This window comes from Cryptomeria japonica, chromosome 7 (assembly GCF_030272615.1).
Source record: "Cryptomeria japonica chromosome 7, Sugi_1.0, whole genome shotgun sequence".
Lineage (NCBI taxonomy): Eukaryota > Viridiplantae > Streptophyta > Pinopsida > Cupressales > Cupressaceae > Cryptomeria > Cryptomeria japonica.
The window spans coordinates 498,836,616-498,853,751 of record NC_081411.1 but is presented as its reverse complement, the minus strand read 5'-3'; the positions used below and the strand labels follow the sequence as shown (position 1 = coordinate 498,853,751).

The following is a 17,136-nucleotide window of genomic DNA, read 5'->3' as shown; positions in this document are numbered from 1 at the left end:
TGAGGCACTGTTTGGGCTGATGATATGGTTAAGTTTGCATTCTGTTCTTTGAGGTTTTCAATCGACTCATCACAGATTTGCAGCTGTTTTGTTACCATAGGGGTGGGGGAGGTGCCAAGTTCCTTACTTGCAGCTGAACTTTCTCCCATTTCATTGAACAGTTGTCTGGCGCCTTTGTGTGATGGTTGCTCTTCAGTCCTTTCGAGATTGCGGGTCTCCTCTGCCCTTTGCTCTCCTTCAACGGTAGAGTCATCTTTGGTTGTATTATGGAGCAGCAACTCATGGCGACTCTGTTGCGTGGGTTCATACACTTCGATCCCTTGAATGGATGGAATCTCTCCTTCCTCTATTGGGTTACCCGGTTGGGTTGATTCAATGGCTCTTAGCTCAGCTTCTAACATGTCGGGTGCGGGAGGATCATCGGCTCCAAACGCATCAATGTCACTTTGAGAAGGCGGAGCAGGTATATAATCTAATTCCACTACATCGTCGGACAAACTGGGGTCCTTTGACGATGAAGTGACCTCTAGTCTTCTTATAGGAATCTTTTCCCTTCTCGTTCTCTTGGACGTCCGAGTCCCTCTGCAAGCCTTAGCCTTCTTTCTCTTCTCAGGTTTCTCAATTTCTTCTCTGGGTGCACTGGACGTTCCTTCATCTTCGGAAGACTGAGAATCGAGGCTACCCATTAGGTGGTAAGTGAACTGGACTCCCTCATGAATTAGCCTCTCAATCTGCTGATGTAACCATTGGTCTGTGTATCTTGCTGGGGCTGCCATGACTGCCTCAAAATCAGTGATTGGGTCCTGTGACCAATCAACACCTGGCAAAAGATGCCTTACTACCTCAAATTCTCGGACTTGAAGGCAATTCCTTGAATCCGTGAGTTGATCTGGGACCCGACGATATTCAAAGAGCCGCATTTGCTGCACACTCAGCCTAGAATATTCACGTCTCCGGACTCCGTAGTCATCAGAGCAATTTTTCCAATAGTCTTCAACTGATTCCTTTTCTCTGTACGGCCTGCCATAGGCTCTCTTCGCCAGATTATCGTGATTGAAATATTTTCTCGGAAAATGGTCCTGTAGGCCATAAGAGGCCAGCTCTGCGAGGGATTCCTCTGCTAGGGTGGGGGTCTTTAGATGGACGTTCTGGTTGCCTATGATCATGGGGAACGCGAATCCAGCCTGCTTGCTCTCTCTGAGTAAGATGCCGGCCGGACGTGATTGCCTTGCGACCTCCATAAGAACTACTTTGTCGGTTGGGTACCGTGGAAGTCGGAGAGGGGCACCATCAAAGCCCGCTGTTCGGATATAGGAGAACCTTGGGAGTTGGATGAACCAGGCCCCGTATCTCTGTACTAGAATAGTAGCCTACTCTGAGAGCCTTATGTGTAATCCTCCCCGCATTAGCTTGACCAGGCGCATTGTGAAGGCGTCATTGACGCGCTCATTTTGGCCAACTGCATAAGCTGGCCTGCTCTTTTCTCTCTGAGCTATATCTTGGTAATGCAGCTGCAGGTAACAATCATAGACCTTTACCTGACCAGGCCCATTCCCGATTTCACCTTTCATTATCAAACCTGGCAGCGGCTGGTTCTTGGCGGACATGTAGACTGAATAAGAGGTCATAGTGAAGTATTTCTTCGTTTCAAGCTCAATCAGCTGAGTGTGGATGTTGTCGCTTATGATCTGGGCCCAGTCAAACTTAGACTTCCCAGCGAAGACTTGTTCTATGAAATAAAACATCCACTCTTCAAAGTAGTTGGATTTAGGAAGTCCCATAACTCGACTGAGTAATGTGACCATATCCCCATGCTCATTATGAAAATCACTTCTGCAGGTCTTTTTCACAATCCTGGCGCTCGGAAGCCTTCTCTCCTTGTACCACTCTTCGTTGATCAGTGCTTTGCATCGGGTCGTATTCATATCATATGCCCCCTGTGCTTCATCTATAGTCGTGGCCGTGGGATTGTTTGGGAAGGGAATGTCAAATGCATCGCCAATGGCCTCAGGAGTGAAGTTGGCGAGAGTCATATTCTCGAGGAGCACCAATCTGGAATTTGGCTGATAATGCCGGGCAGCCTCTACTACTAACTCATAGTTCTATACTGGTGGAGAAATCCCGCCGCCTGGGCGATGCCACTTTCCACCATCTGTCTAGGCTTGCCATATGCGTTAGGGGAGAAGATCCGATTCCTGAAGTCCTGGATGTTGATATGGCCTAGGTCGGTATCACCGATATTATCCCAGATGCTCTGAACTTTTGACTCCCTCAATCCTTCTCTTTGATACTGATACTTCATCCTTTCAACTTTGCGTGGGATATCTGATTTGGGTGCTCGCGATGTCTCGGCTGCAGCGGGCGTCTTTGATGATTCTACTGCCGATTTAGGCAGTTATCCTGCACAGCCGGATGCGGATTACGAGGCGATACAAAAGAAGTAAGGCGGGTTAGATAGAAAATACTCCAGCATTCAAGGATTAATTCAAAATTTAGATTGGAAATGGAGCAACATTTCTAGCTAAAAGCTTGATTGTTTTAAACCAAAGTATTCATGAAGATTTTGATCGCGAATTTACACTTAACACTTTCTGGATTAATTTTCAACAGGGACAAAGCTCAAAAAATTCTCCTAAGTTTGAAAATGCAATTTCTGGTTAAACCTTAGGAGCAAATTCGAATTTTGATTGCTTTGCACAACGTTTTACAAGCGGAAAAAGATGCGAATTTCAAAAATTTAAGCATTTTAATCAGATTTCGCACACACATCTATTTGATTTATAAGCATTTCAGATGATCAAGAGAGGCAAAGCGTACTTACCTGATGAGAGTGGATGGCGAGAAATTGCCCGACTTGCTGCGCAATGACGAATGGATGGTTCTGCAAATTTCGAAGATTAATGGTTATCTCCTTAATTCGAATTTTCGCGGTTGCTGTTTGAAAGGAATTTATCATTTTAGACTAAGCGATTTTTACCTTGGGCAATTGGTAATCTGAACTTGAGTGACTGGAATGGTTTGTGCAGTGTTTTACCTTGAATGTGAATCGCGCGAAATTGGCTCTGTCTCTCTTTAACCCTTACACGATCCCTTTCTTACGCAAACTTCGGCAGTATGGAGGGGTTTTACAAATTCGAATTGCGTTTTCCTTGATGAAATGCTTGAGCGCTATCACACAAACTTCGGACCTAAGCGACTTTCGGGGGGAATGGAGGATTTTTATTAACTTCGAATTCCTTACTTGCCCTACGCGTTGCAGTTTTGAAGTTTTATGGCGAATTTCGGAGCTATGGCGCTGTTTTGCAAACTTAAACTGCGTTTTCTAACCCTAAGGGCGAACTTCAGACCATTGGGTGCCCCTTTGCAAGCTATACGAACTTCGGATCCCAAGGCGTCCTTCGCGATTTTCGTGTCTTCTGGCAAAACTTCGGAGTTTTCATGAACTTCGGACCATAAGCGCATTTTGGAATTTCGCGACTTTCGCCCACTTAAATAAACTTTGGACCATTCCTCGTTCTTTGGGCTTGTTTGGGAGTTTTTTAAACGTTTATGTTAACTAAAGCATTTTCAGACTATCTGCCCATTTTCGCAAATTTCAGAGTGTTTGACGTTTTTGCGAACTGGAGGCATTTTCGGACCACACAGCGCCTTTTGCAACTCGAAAAAACCTCGGACCTCAAGCCCATTTTCGCAAATTTTGGAGTGTTTAACGCTTTTGTCATTTAGATAAACTTCAGACCATAAGCGCCTTTTGGAATTTCGCGATTTTGAAATAACTTTGGAGTTTTCGCGATTTTCGCCAACTTTGGAGTTTTCGGACCTTAAACGCCTTTTGGCGAATTTACCCAGATTTCGGACCATAAGGCATATTTGGGAATTTTATCATATTTTCGAATTTCGGCCCCAAGGTCCGAAATTAGGTGACATAAGTGAATTTCAGACCATTTGGGGTCTTTTGCAAACTGAAGGTAATTTCAGACCTTAGGCGCATTTTGCAAATTTATACAAATTTTTAAATTTCAGCCCCAGGGTTCGAAATTAGGTGACTTAAGTGAAATTCGGATCCCTGGGGGTTTTTTGCAACTTTTAAAGGCATTTTCGGACCTTAAGGCATTTTTGGGAATGTTTTGAAATTTTGAATTTTAACCCCAGGGTTCGAAATTCGGTCCCCTGGGCAATTTTGGCAATCTTTTAACCTTGTGAAGTTTTAAAATTTTGGCCTCTGGGTCCGAAATTCGGCCCATAAGGCAATTTTGGCAACTTAAGTGAAACTTCGGACCTTGGACCAGTTTTCGCCAGATTCTAGAAATTTTGGATTTTGGAGGTTTTGGAATTTTAAGGCATTTTCGGACCCTTGGCCCATTTTGGTGATCTTAACAAATTTTGAAATTTCTCTCAATTTGGCCTGAAAGTCCAAAATTTTACTCCTAGAGCGATTTTGGCGATTTAAACTTTCTCCTCGAGAAGCGTGAGCTTGGGCAAGTTTGTCAACCTTGGCATTTTGGCCAGGAAAGTCGCTCCTTCTTCATCAACAGGCAAAAATCATCCTTCATTCAAATCCCACAAACATTGCAAAGACAAACCTTATGCAATCTATCTCATCGCTCTTGTGTGAAAAACGACAACTTTGGGTCCTTGTGCGACCTTCAGACGCACTGCTCTTTGCTTGGCGGGCTTCGCGAATCTTTATCACCTTATGCCTATCCAAGGCGATTTCACAATTTTGAACAAACTCTTGGCATTCGTGCCCGAGGGCTTAGACTAGCCCGATGGAATTATCGGCTCTTTCCTTTGACATCATCGCTTCACGGACTAGTCGCGGACTTGCTCGAAAGGACGCGAGATGCTCTACGCGAAACTCAACAGGGCGAAGACGAAAGGCTCAAAAACAGGAAGGGGGACCCTGTTGGCAACAGGAATCGTGTGCAACGCACAAGACCTTCGTTGGTGGTCACCTTGCCTTGCATGGACAAACAAGTTCAAGGATCAATCACATTTTCGTGGTACTCAATTCTCATTATCACATTCATTCTTCAATTGAACACACGCCATCACTCATTCTTTCACTCATTCCTTGAAAGAACTCAAATTTATTAGCCCCCTTGTGATGCAACATTTCATCCTATTGAACATCACACTGTAAGAGGGTCTTTTAGCTTTTGGAAGGTGATCCAAGGAGAGCCGAGGATCAAACTTGGCACAAGGAAGTCCGTCAAGAATAAGGTCAAATCAGATTTCCCATGCTAGTATCGAATTTCAAACTTAACTCAAGCTTAGGGGAAAAACTCGCTGAAAACCATGGGGCTAGGAAGATATTTAGGATTAACATTTGTTCCAAATCTTAGTGAAAACACCGAACTTTGATGGAAGAGGCAAACTTGGTCCTGACCTCGGCATTAAGATATCTTTTGGACTAATGACAAAATTCCCTATTTTTGTGCTAGGACCAAATTTGGTGAGAAAGGTGAAAGTTCTAACCTAACCTCGGAGTTAGGAAGGCCTTAGGGAACAAGCCTTAATCAGCTTTAGCATGCATGTACCGAAGTTTGGAAGTGCTGGGCAAAAGTCCGGGTTAAAGTTTGGCAATAGGAAGGAGTTTTGGAATAGGTCTTAATCCCTTTTTGCCTGCAAGTACCAAACTTTGGATAGGCTTGGGTGGAAATTCAGTGTTAAGTCACCTTTTGGGCACAAAGGGAATTTTCCTATTTGAGGTTCATAACACTAAATTCCCAAGTTGATCCACTTGCTTGCTCTTGGAGTGCCTTGCCTTGCGCTGCACCTAAAATGTCATGGAGTTTCAAGTTTGGATCTGGGCCTTATCCCTAGTTCACCCTTGTTATCAATCCATTCCTATTGGCCCCAAGAATACGAATCTGATGTTGCTCCATGCTGTTCACCATCCTCTTTGCATGCAACCTTGCTTTTAATGTTTATGACTGCAAAATCTGATCTTGGAAGTAAACTCGGGCTTAGGAATGCCTTAGGGAATGTGACGACCGAATTCGCGAAGTGAGGTGAAAGTTTGGTCTAAACTTCAGACTTTGGAACACCTTTAGGATCAATCCTTATTCCAACATCTCATGCAGGCACCAAACTTTTGTAAGTGAAAGATGAAACTCGGCATAAACTTTGGTATTAGGAATGCCTTTGGGAAAAGTGACTTCTGATTTTTTTTGAGCTCAAAAAACATTGAATTCTGATTAGTATTTGTTCAAACCTGGTTTGGGGCTGCCTTGAGATGGAACTTTTGACAAATTCAGTTCATGGAATGCCTTTTGGAACCAGGCTTATTTCCACTTCCATTGCAAATACCGAATTTGCAGGGAGAAAAGGTAAACCTCGGGGTAAACTTCAGGGTTTGGAAGCATTTTGGGATTAACGGCTAATCCCACTTTCTCTGCTAATACCGAAATTGAGAGTAGGGTCAGAATTTCAGCCAAAACCTTGGCACTAGGAACTTTTTATGGATTAAAGCCTATTTCAATTTGACTCTCAACCACCGAAATTTAGGATGAACTTAAGTTTTTAGGGTCAATGTAGGAAAGACATTTAAGAACATTGCCTAATCCTATTTCCCATGCTACCACCGAATTTTGAGGGAGAGCTTCAAATTTCAGCCTAAAGTCCAATTTTAGCCAATGCTTTGAGCTACCATAACTTTGTTCATTGTCCCTTTTTGGGGTCAGATTTGGCCATTGAAGACTCTTCTCCCTCCTCTTCATTTACTTAGTTCCTCTCATGCTCAAGTTTCACCCTATGCCCCATACGCTCCTAAGCTCTTTCTCTCTCTCTCTCTCTCTCTCTCTCTCTCTCTCATGCTAGCAAGGTGAAAAAAGGGGAGGGAGGTCCCTGTCTGAGACGGGGAATGTGTTCACAGCACAACACAATTCAGATCTGAAAATGTTGATATAAGTCTAAAAGCGTTCAATCTGCTGATGAAATTAGCTTGAATTTGCTTTCTGAATTTGTTTGGATTTGAATTTACCCTATCCACTTCTTCCTTGTAAAATTTAGACTTCCTCTTCCCCACAATTTGCCACTCTCAGATTGATGAAATTGGACCTAATCCTGATATTAACCAGGTCTGCAAATTACTTCTTAGGTCTGATGAAGAATACCCTATATCTGCTGCAATTCACATCCTCTGCTAGCATTGGCCTTCTAGGTCCAGAATTTGATTCCACTTGATGAAATTTGCCTTTAATCTTCTGGAGAAGTTCGCTCTTATTCACCTTGAATTTGTTTTGAGTCTGCTCTCTGCTGTAGCTCGCTTTGGATTGGATTCAAATTGATTTGCAAAAGAAATGATTTTATTTCATCTTTATATCCTTTCAGAAAACACCTCGAATTTTGTTAAGAGGTCAGATAAATAAGATCTTATTTTGTTTTTTCAAAATTCAAGCCCCTAGGTCGGCCAAATTTAGTGATGCATTTTATCTTGTCTTGAATATATATAAATATAGGGTGATTTTTTCAATTCCAAACACATTCAACTTGCTTTGCAATATTAATTTTGCTCTGCCCTAGACCTGCACCTACGACTTAGGTTTGCTGGGCGAATTAGGTCTGCTCCTTAAGTCCTAGGCGGGATTTTTGAAGCTTGATTTTCATTTTTGAAGTCTGAATTGCACTCATTGGCAGAGTTTATAGCAAGTTTTGCAATTATGCTCTATTTATCTGCAAACTTTGATCAAGATTAACAATTTCGTTTCCAGAATTTTGCAATTTTGACGATATTGACAACTTTCCACCATGTTGACAACTTTCAACCACACTTGGCATTCTTCACAATCACGAGCGCAATTTACAATCATAGACTCACAACACATACCTCCCTTCTCATGAGCAAAGGTTAAAGACTACGAAACTAATGCCAAGCTAAACAAACTAAGAAAAACAACTACCCTAAAAAGCTAAAAGTGGGGGTCCCCATTGCAATGGGACGATGTGTGAAAACGTCACAACATCTAAGGCCAATTCAAATAAATGCTCCTGAACATTTCAAAGGTAAAGATTCAATTCACACTTAGATACTCCGAAAAATTCAACCCAACCTATCAAATAGCTAGAAAACATACTCAAAAGGGAAGAAGAATCCTGAATTGGATCAAGGAACTTAGTCTTTGATTACCCAGGTTTGTGTAAATGTATTCATTCCAACTCACAAGATGACTCCGACCCTTAGAATCCATTGTGATGAGCTATGTGAGTGATCCAAACTCCAAAAGCATTCTGGATAGAGCTTTGTTGCTAGCGAGCATCAATAGCCCTGATGAGGTTATCACTTCAATCTCACGAATATTGCTCCGTTGCTAGCAAGGCGTCCATAGTTTCGATGGAGTTATTCACATGTTCCCAAAGCCAAATACTTTGATATTTCTTTTCATTTCATTTTTCTCTTGATTTTTTTCTTTTCTTTCTCATTTTTCTTTCTTTTGATATTGCTTTTTTTTTAATCACAAATTTTCTACACTTTGGCTCGTAAGCAATGAAGCTCACATGGGTTTGGGAATTACAGTGGCGCTGAAACAAGATTTAAGATTTTTCACTAGCTATGACTTCACCTAAGAAACCACAATGACTAACAGCAATTCATTAAGTGTGTAAAAATATAGTAATCACAAGATTTCGGTATCAAGACACAATAGGTGAGAATAACCTTGGATTCTTGAGAACTTCATAGATGGTTATCTAGGAAATGGACCGAACATAAGAGCAAATTGTGCCAATGTGTGCCAAAAACAACACAAACACCTTTCTCACAAACAAAGGCCCCACTTAAGGACACCTAAACTATACTTGGTCATACTGAACTTGGTCGGAAAGATCGACTCATGCTTTGCTCGATAATTGGAAATGTCTTGCTATTTGAACCTATCTTTCTTTGTTGTGGTTATTCATAATGCTTTGAATGTTTTGACTTTTTTTTTTTTGACTATGACTTTGACTCACACTTTGGCTGTAAACTCTAATTTAGGACAAACCAGTCAGCTTTGGATTTGCATTAGTGGAGCTTCTTCAGCTTTCAATTTGCACTACTAGAGCCTCTTCAACTACCTCTCATAGTCTTCTTCATTTTTTTTGCTTTGTCGATCTTAAAGATTGCTTGATCTCTTGGTCTTGACCATGTTTTGGTCTCTTTCTACCGTTATTGGGAACTAGGAGCAATAATATCTTATATCTGACCCGAATTCTTTTAAGGCAGTGTCACCAAATATTTACTCTTCTTTTTGATATAACAAATATATGAAATAATGAACAAAGAGAGTAATAAAATATATCTTTGTTCGCACATGAAGTTCTTATAGAAGCAGACCAAACATGATTAGCCAAGAATTAGACTACTTTCCTTGACCATGCAAAGTTTATTTTACGACCTTGATGGTTGCCAAGCAGAATACAATTGTCCATCAACTAACTCCTATAACTACCCAAAAGCCAAAAATCAAACAATACATAGTCAGATACAAACATATTATCAATACATTATAAAGGCACTATATGCTGACTACAACATCAATGTCAATTACGTTAGCCTTACTTATAAAATATCCAATTACTAATGTGTTGGTTTGTCTTGGTCCATTAAAAATGTATGTAGGTTTCTCATCAAGGAGATTGCTAGGTTCTGAATCTTTAAGAACACTAAGGGTGAAGTTTGATAAAGACTATGATGGTAGGTACTAGGAAGGATTGAGGCAAAAACAAATCTTTCTAGCACATTGGGACAAAATCATTTGTAAGAATTGTCTTGTAAGCATAAAGTTGTCACTTTAGAGCTGATATTCAAGATAGGTAGTTTTAGTGTATTCCAGAGATCAAACTTTCTATTTTGGGAAGGGTCCAATATTGAAAACAGAGAGTTTAATGTATACCATAGATCAAAATTTCTATTTTTAAAAAAGTTGGTTTTTAATTTTTTCACCCCTTGTGGATTGAGGAGATAAGCATGAAATTCATTTTTTTTTTCCATTTTAGCAAAATTTAGTAGAGGGCAGAGATATAAGGTTACTGTTGACGTGTCTGAAATCGCATTGCTGCAAACTCCATACGGCCAACGCAGAATAGAATAGCCAACTGATTATCCTACTCTCTCTTGAGATAAGGAAGTCTCTAATGCTGTTTTCTGAGTTTGATCAAAGGAGACAACCTCAAAATTTCTTTTCTTAGGTCTTGACTACGGGATCTCTCAGTGGCTTGATGTGTTTTTTGCTGGAAACACAAGGGGACTTACGATTTGCATCAAGCTAGTCTGTTGTGATTCTCGAATTACGCAATAAAGAGCAAAAGGAAAGGGTTAGGAGACTAAAACTAACAACACGGGTATGCGGGTAGACGGATTCAACATAACCAATTTCTGCTTGGCCAGAATAGCTCACAACCTTGCAGGAACGGTGCAATCTTCAAAGGGACTTAGAAGATTTTCAGATTGGAGACGCACGACTAAGCATCCAATTCTGGCGCAGCTTAGACGGACATCTGCAATTGAACTAAGCACAATCGAAGTCTCAGGTTAACCACACAAAAGGATACACAATTAGTATATCCTCAGTGGTATGAGCCTGAATCTATCAAATACCTGCACACCCAAAATAGAAAGATCTATCTAAAATGCTGAAAGAAACCATGCAAACAGGATGAAAACAAGACAATAAACACCAAATCAATGTTTATATATTGATTTCAACTGCCTATTACAACAATTTTTGCAGCATCTCTATGCTACTGCTAAGATCTAACCTATTTTAACTCTAAAATCTAACTATCTAACCATCTAACTATCTAACAATCTCTAACCCTTTACAAAAGAAAGGCCTCTGCCTTTTATAGATTTTACAATAATGAATCAAAGGTTAGGATGGACTGCATCCAAGGGCCCTGATCTGCCTTTTAGAAGCTGGCAGCTTTAACCCATGCCCAATTAATTCTTAGTTATCCAACTAGCAACTATCTCAACTACCTGCCACTATTTGGCTTTAATTCAGGTCTATCCAATCTTCCTGGTGGTTGGGAATAGTTATCCACAAAAATATCTTGCGCGGGACCCATAGGCAGTTTACAATAAAGCTGTTTCAGTTTTAAAACTGAATTTCTGGACTTAAATCTAGCTGTGTACTTTCTTGAGAATGCATAGACTTGCAGCATTCAGAGTGTTCTTTGGTCTTTGGTCCCGGTGGTGGACTTCATCTTTGTTCAGTGGCACGGTTCCCAATGCTCGGTTGTTCTCGCGCTCTTGCATCTTTTCTTTTCCAATCTTCAGCGCCTGGCTTTGGATGTGATCCTTCTTTGATTTGCGTTTGAGGCCTTCTCCTGGTTCTCCAATGACGTCTTGCGATCAATCAACCAATTTCACTTCATTAAATTAATTTGAAAAATTAATTAATTAATTTAACAAATATTAAATTTAATGGCGTTTGGCTTGAGAAGCTCTTTGTGAGATGTATCTTGAAAATGCTTCTCCTTTCTCTTCGAATGTGAAATCTGATCCTTGGGCGTTTTGAATGGTTTTATGGTGTGATTTACTTCTGCGTGTTTTACCTTTGGAGTCTTGGGCGTTTTGAAAACTTCTTATAGTGCGACTCTGGAGGTTTGAAGAGCTTCTGCAAATTTTAAAACTCTAACTCTCATGCTTTTCTGGTGAATTTCGGAGAATGGAGGGCACTTTTGCAGACCTTAAACTTTACGTCTCCATCTTCCAAATTATGAACTCTGCGTTTTCGCGCTCTGTCTAATAAACTTTATGCGCTGTGTTCTTCGGACGAATGGGGATCTATCAATTTCGCATTCCTTATATTTGGGCCTATGCGTCACGATTCTGGGCACTATGGCAAATTTCGGACCTTGGAGGGGTTTTGGCGATTTGCCCAGAATTTCGGACCATAAGGCGTTTTTTGGAATTTAAAAGAAAACTTCGGGCCATAAGGCGTTTTACAACTTGCCCAAAATTTCGGACCATTCAGCATTTTTGCGAATTTTAGAGTGAAGTTCGGATTTTCGGAGGTTTTAACGTCTTTGCAAATTCGGAGGTTTTAACGTTTTTGCAAATTCGGAGGTTTTAACGTTTTGGTGCCCAAAGGCATTTTCGGACCGTCTAACACTTTTGCAAAAAAAAACCTCGGACCCTTTACCCTTTCCTGCAAATTCTACGAATTTCGGATCCTTAGGCGTTTTTGGAATTTCGGAGTTTTCAAGCATTTTGGCGAACTGGGAATATTTTCGGACCTAAACCACCTTTTGGCAAGTTATACCTTTTCAACTTTTTGCCCCATGGTCCGAAATTGGGGATTTTAAGTGATTTTCGGACCTCTGGGGTCTTTTTGCAAATTTATAACAAACTTTCAAATTTCGGAGCCAGGGTCCGAAATTGGGCGTTTAAGTGAAATTCGGACCTAAAAGCACTTTGGCAAGTTAAGTGAATTTCGGACCTCCATCCAGTTTTGTCAACTTTTTCACTTTTTTGCATTTTAGCCCCAGGGTCCGAAATTGGAGGACTTAAGTGATTTTCGGACCTCTGGGGGCTTTTTGCAACTTTTAAACTTTTTGCAGTTTTTGCCTCTGGGTCCGAAATTGGGCATTTTAGCGATTTTAGTCGTTTTTTTCAAGAAGTGCGAGCTTGGGCACTTGGACGAGTTTGTCCAGATCTCGCTGAAGGATTATTTAATGGAATATAAGGAAATGTCACTTATACTTTAAGTTATATTCCATATATACTTTCAGGATGTTTGAGAGTGGTTTCGGCCCTCCAGGAGTTATATTGCAAATTCTAGTTTTTGGAGGATTCCTCAGTTTTTCAGAGTTAGTCAAATTTCAGGATCAGGACATTCCAAAATTAGCCAAATTTCAGGGTCAGGAAATTCTAGACTTAGCCAAATTTCAGGGTCAGGAAATTCCAGACTTAGCCAAATTTTAGGGCATTTGGAGATCAAGATGACATTCCAGACTCCATCACTCACCAACTTGATCCTTCATATCCCCTTCCTCTTCCGCAAAGACAGAAAGGCACAAAACCGGGGGGTCCCTGTCCAAGACGGGGATGGGTGTGCAATTCGCACAACAGTTACCAAAACAGTTGCAAGCTTTGTCCCATAAAAATAGAATTTAGAAAGTTGAAAGGCAATGGGAAATGGAATTTTTATTAAAGTTAGTTAGAAAATGAAACATGGAATAAATTTTAAATAAATTTAAAGTTGTGAGTTAATCATTCCAAAATTGGCATTGATGGCAAAATTTTCTAGAAGTTCCACATTTTGGCATCAAGTGGAGAAAGTTCCACTGAGCACCAACTTTTTCAGCTTTCCCAACTTGGTGTTGATAGCAGAAACCTCCACAAGCTCCACTTTTTGGTGTCAAGTGGACAAATTTCCATTGAGTGCCAGCTTTGTTAGTTTTCACAACTTGGCGTTGATGGCAAAACCTCCACAAGTTCCACTTTTTGGTGTCAAGCTGAGAAAGTTCCATTGAGTGCCAACTTTGCCAGTTTTCATAACTTGACATTAGTGGTGTAAAACTTGTAAAAGCTCCACCAAAAAACAAATGGGTGCCTAATCTACATTGAGCACTAAAATAGCATGTTTCTCTTGTCAAAATGAAGTGGGAAACAAAGCAAAAGTTGTGCCCAAGTTAATATATGGGCCCAAGTGAAAGATGAACATGAAATAGAGCAAAATAAATGAGAAAAGCAATGAAGAGCCCTCCATTTAAAGCGATGCCCAGGATGAAGTATATCAATATTTTATTATTTCTAGATGAGATCAGGATCATTTGAAGCATTTTAAGCTTTAAAGACAAACTCAGAAGATCAGAGCCCTTGATTCAAAGGGCTGCTCAAGATGAGAATAAAAAATAGAAAGAAAGTAATATTTAATGTTATTTTTAGAAGATAGGATGGAATTGCTTCCAAAACAATTATTTTTGAAGTTTCAAGAAGCTACAACTAGATGGTTATAAATGTGTCATTTACACATAATTATAATGAGAGTTTGTTCCAAACTTATGTTATAGAAATTGTCATTCAAGTTCTAAGTCAGGTTATATTGTTTAAACTTTAAAGTATTTTTGTATGCAAAGTTGAATCTTGCTTATGTTTCCGATATTTCCATTCAAGCCCAATCCCAAGTGTTGTAATCCTTCAAGGAATAATTCAATTAATAATAAGATCTATGTTAACTTTTTGTGCCATCTATGCTTGAATCTATGAAGTAGCTTTGAATGTTTTGTGATAATTAATTGTCTTCGACCATTCTTCTTCTAGGCAATTTTATTTCCATGTATTATGTTTTCTCGAAGATCAAATTAATTGTTGATACAACTCTGAAGATCTCTGTTTTAATTTTTGGATAGTATTTTTGTTTACATTTTAGTTGTCATCAATTTAGAAAATTCACTGGTGGGAATAGGAGTTCTTCAAAGTCTTGTGCTATAGCCTTTAAGATTGAAAACGATAGGTGAAGTTTGCTTAGTCATTTAATTCTTTTGCACACAAGATGAAGAAAACAAGACTAGGTTTGAAATTTGATTTGCACTTGAAAAATATCAAAGTTGTTTAGCTGAAACTTAACTCAATAGGAAGATTTGATATGGTTACACTGTACAACAATTATCTGAGTAACATGCCTTGGTTTTCTCAAACCATAATGTTTTTTCAACACATTAACTGTAAGCTTTGGTGGATTTTTCTATTGTATAAAGGAAAAATATCAACATATAATGATTGGAAAAAACTATTATTATACCTAAGCGTAAAGTTTCTTTTATGTTTATTGCAACACTAATGATTGTATTAGACATTGGCATTCTACAATGAATTTGTGGAGTTATTTTAGCATTGCAAAAAATTGTTTTCCATTTCTAATGGTGCACAATGTAGGTCTGTATGGGACAAGAGTTCGACCAGTTTCTGCTTTCGGAAGCTTAATCAATCAACCTTTTTCTGATCCAGCACTTATTCATCAGATTTTGCCTGATGAGATTCTCTTTGAGGTATTCTCCCTCACAATTTCAAGTAAGATCCTTTAGGGCTTTCTTAAACTGTTTTTTGGTAAATAAATTTTTTATTTTCAGATATTTGGGTTTCTTTATATCAGTGGAGATTTTTGGATAAAGATCAATATGGATTGGCATTAATGTTTTTCTAGATAATTTATTTGTGGCTCTATTGGAACTCCATCCTTAAACATCAAACCATTAATTCATAATAATAAAGTTACAATCGAGCAAGATGAGCTTATAAAAGCAAGCAAAACTGCAACACTACATTGACAACAGGAAATTAAGAAACATCAAATTGAGACCAAGGCAGTCATAGTAATGATACGTGAGTTGCATAACATAGCCAAAACAAACAAACTGACTATATCCAGAGAAAACAGAAAGACTTGCACCATCCTTATACTAGACTCCAGCATTCACTCTCCACTGTTGCAACATATCTCACCTTGACAAACACTTCCACCTAGCCTGCAGCTCCAGAAGCATTCAATCTCAATAGAGATTCTAATTTACCTCATACTCCACTTAAACGGCTACCTAGGTTTGTAATTATTTTTTCTTTTACCGTTGGTATAGGTCAAAATGTATCTATAAATAAGACTCGGAGGCTCATGAGGGATACATCAGATCTTAGGCTTGATTGCATCTAGCATGCTCTTTTCTTGCACTTTGTGTGAACTTGGAAACTAAAATTCTACATCTCATAAGGCTTTGTAATCTGTGTGTTTTCAATAATATGTAGAAGTGGTAATTGTTTGTCCTACAACCTCGGCCGCTATTTTCTCCACTCATGATAGCTGCATGACCCCTTGATAGATCATGCTCATGCATTCATTTATTTAATGGACATTGATGTCCACTCAAAGTGTCCAAAAGGATAACTAACAACAGTTTTTATTAGTCTTCTAATTTAACTTTGATTTAGTAAACCCAGATTTGCAATCAGATTGAGAAAAGAAGTTACAATTTACAACTTTATGTAGGAGATATGATTTATCAAGAATTGGATATGGGAATGGCTCTGTTATAGCATTCAATAGTTTATAATTTATGACAATTCTCTCTTTTCCCCTTTCTATTTAGAGTGCTTGTTCATCATAAATGCATAACAAAAAATTGAAGATTTAGAAGATTTTATTAAGCTATCCTTTACTACCTCCCTAATGGCTCTCTTAATGTCTTCATAGTCACTAGCAAGGATGGGAACTTTTTTTCACTTCATGGTTTTTCCCTCTTATTTTATCTCTATCTCGAGGATAGTTTTATTCCAAAATTTCTAAGGATCTTTTGAAAAAAATTCTTTAATGTTCCCTTCCTGAGCGCATTCAAACCACAAACCCAAATCAAAACATGGAAAATATTTCATTATTTCAACTCCAGAATCACCCATTCAAGCCAAAATCACTGTAGAATTGATAACTGAAACTCCAACCAGCAAACTAGTAGAGGGTTTTCGTCCTCCAACCAGCAGAAGTGAACTCTCTAGAAGAAACCCACTAGCATAACGGTAAGTTGTCAAAGCAAGCATACTGAAATGAGAGCTCAAAACATGAATATATAGGCCATCCTTTAATTTGAAACCTTTTCCCTCCAAAACTGAAACTTCAAATCCCCAGAAAAGTTCGAACATTTCAAGAGTTCTTAAATAAAACATTTTAATTTACTTTTGTCTCCTTATGTCCCCTAGAAGTCCCCCTTTTTGAAACATATAATTTATCTTTTTAAAATATTAATTTTCTCCTCCACCTTAGGCGTTAACTTTGGATGTCAAATGACCCCTTTTTAAAAACAACGTTGTGCTACTAGGCCAAGGTGGGGGGGGGGGTATTTTAAAAAGCACTTTATTAGACTTAGTGAATGAAATAAAAAACAACTCTTTTGAAAATTATAAAAACTCACCAAGTCCAACTGAAGCCCATTACATCACCAAGTCCAACTGAAGCACTTACTAAAAATAGCAGTATGCCAAAAATAGTAAACTTGCCGGAAACACTGAAAATCATTGAAAGAGTTCACCTTAGGACACTGAGTGCCCTAGCCACATCTACTTAGCCTATGGGAACCCGGGAATAGGCTAGTGGAAATCTCGTACTGATTAGGTGCAAGAAGGGGACATCACATAAGCATTGAACTAGGAGAATGATAATT

General features: G+C 39.2%; 1 protein-coding gene across 2 annotated transcripts in view; it reads left to right on the top strand.

Annotated features, from left to right (window-relative positions):
• Positions 1–17,136, top strand: part of LOC131060183 (F-box protein 7) — a 336,958-nt gene that overhangs the window by 138,435 nt on the left and 181,387 nt on the right. For both annotated transcript variants that reach the window (XM_057993325.2, XM_057993326.2), the window contains one exon: positions 14,867–14,979. In XM_057993325.2, the coding sequence (XP_057849308.2) occupies positions 14,867–14,979 (113 nt within the window). The remainder of the gene's footprint in view (positions 1–14,866; positions 14,980–17,136) is intronic.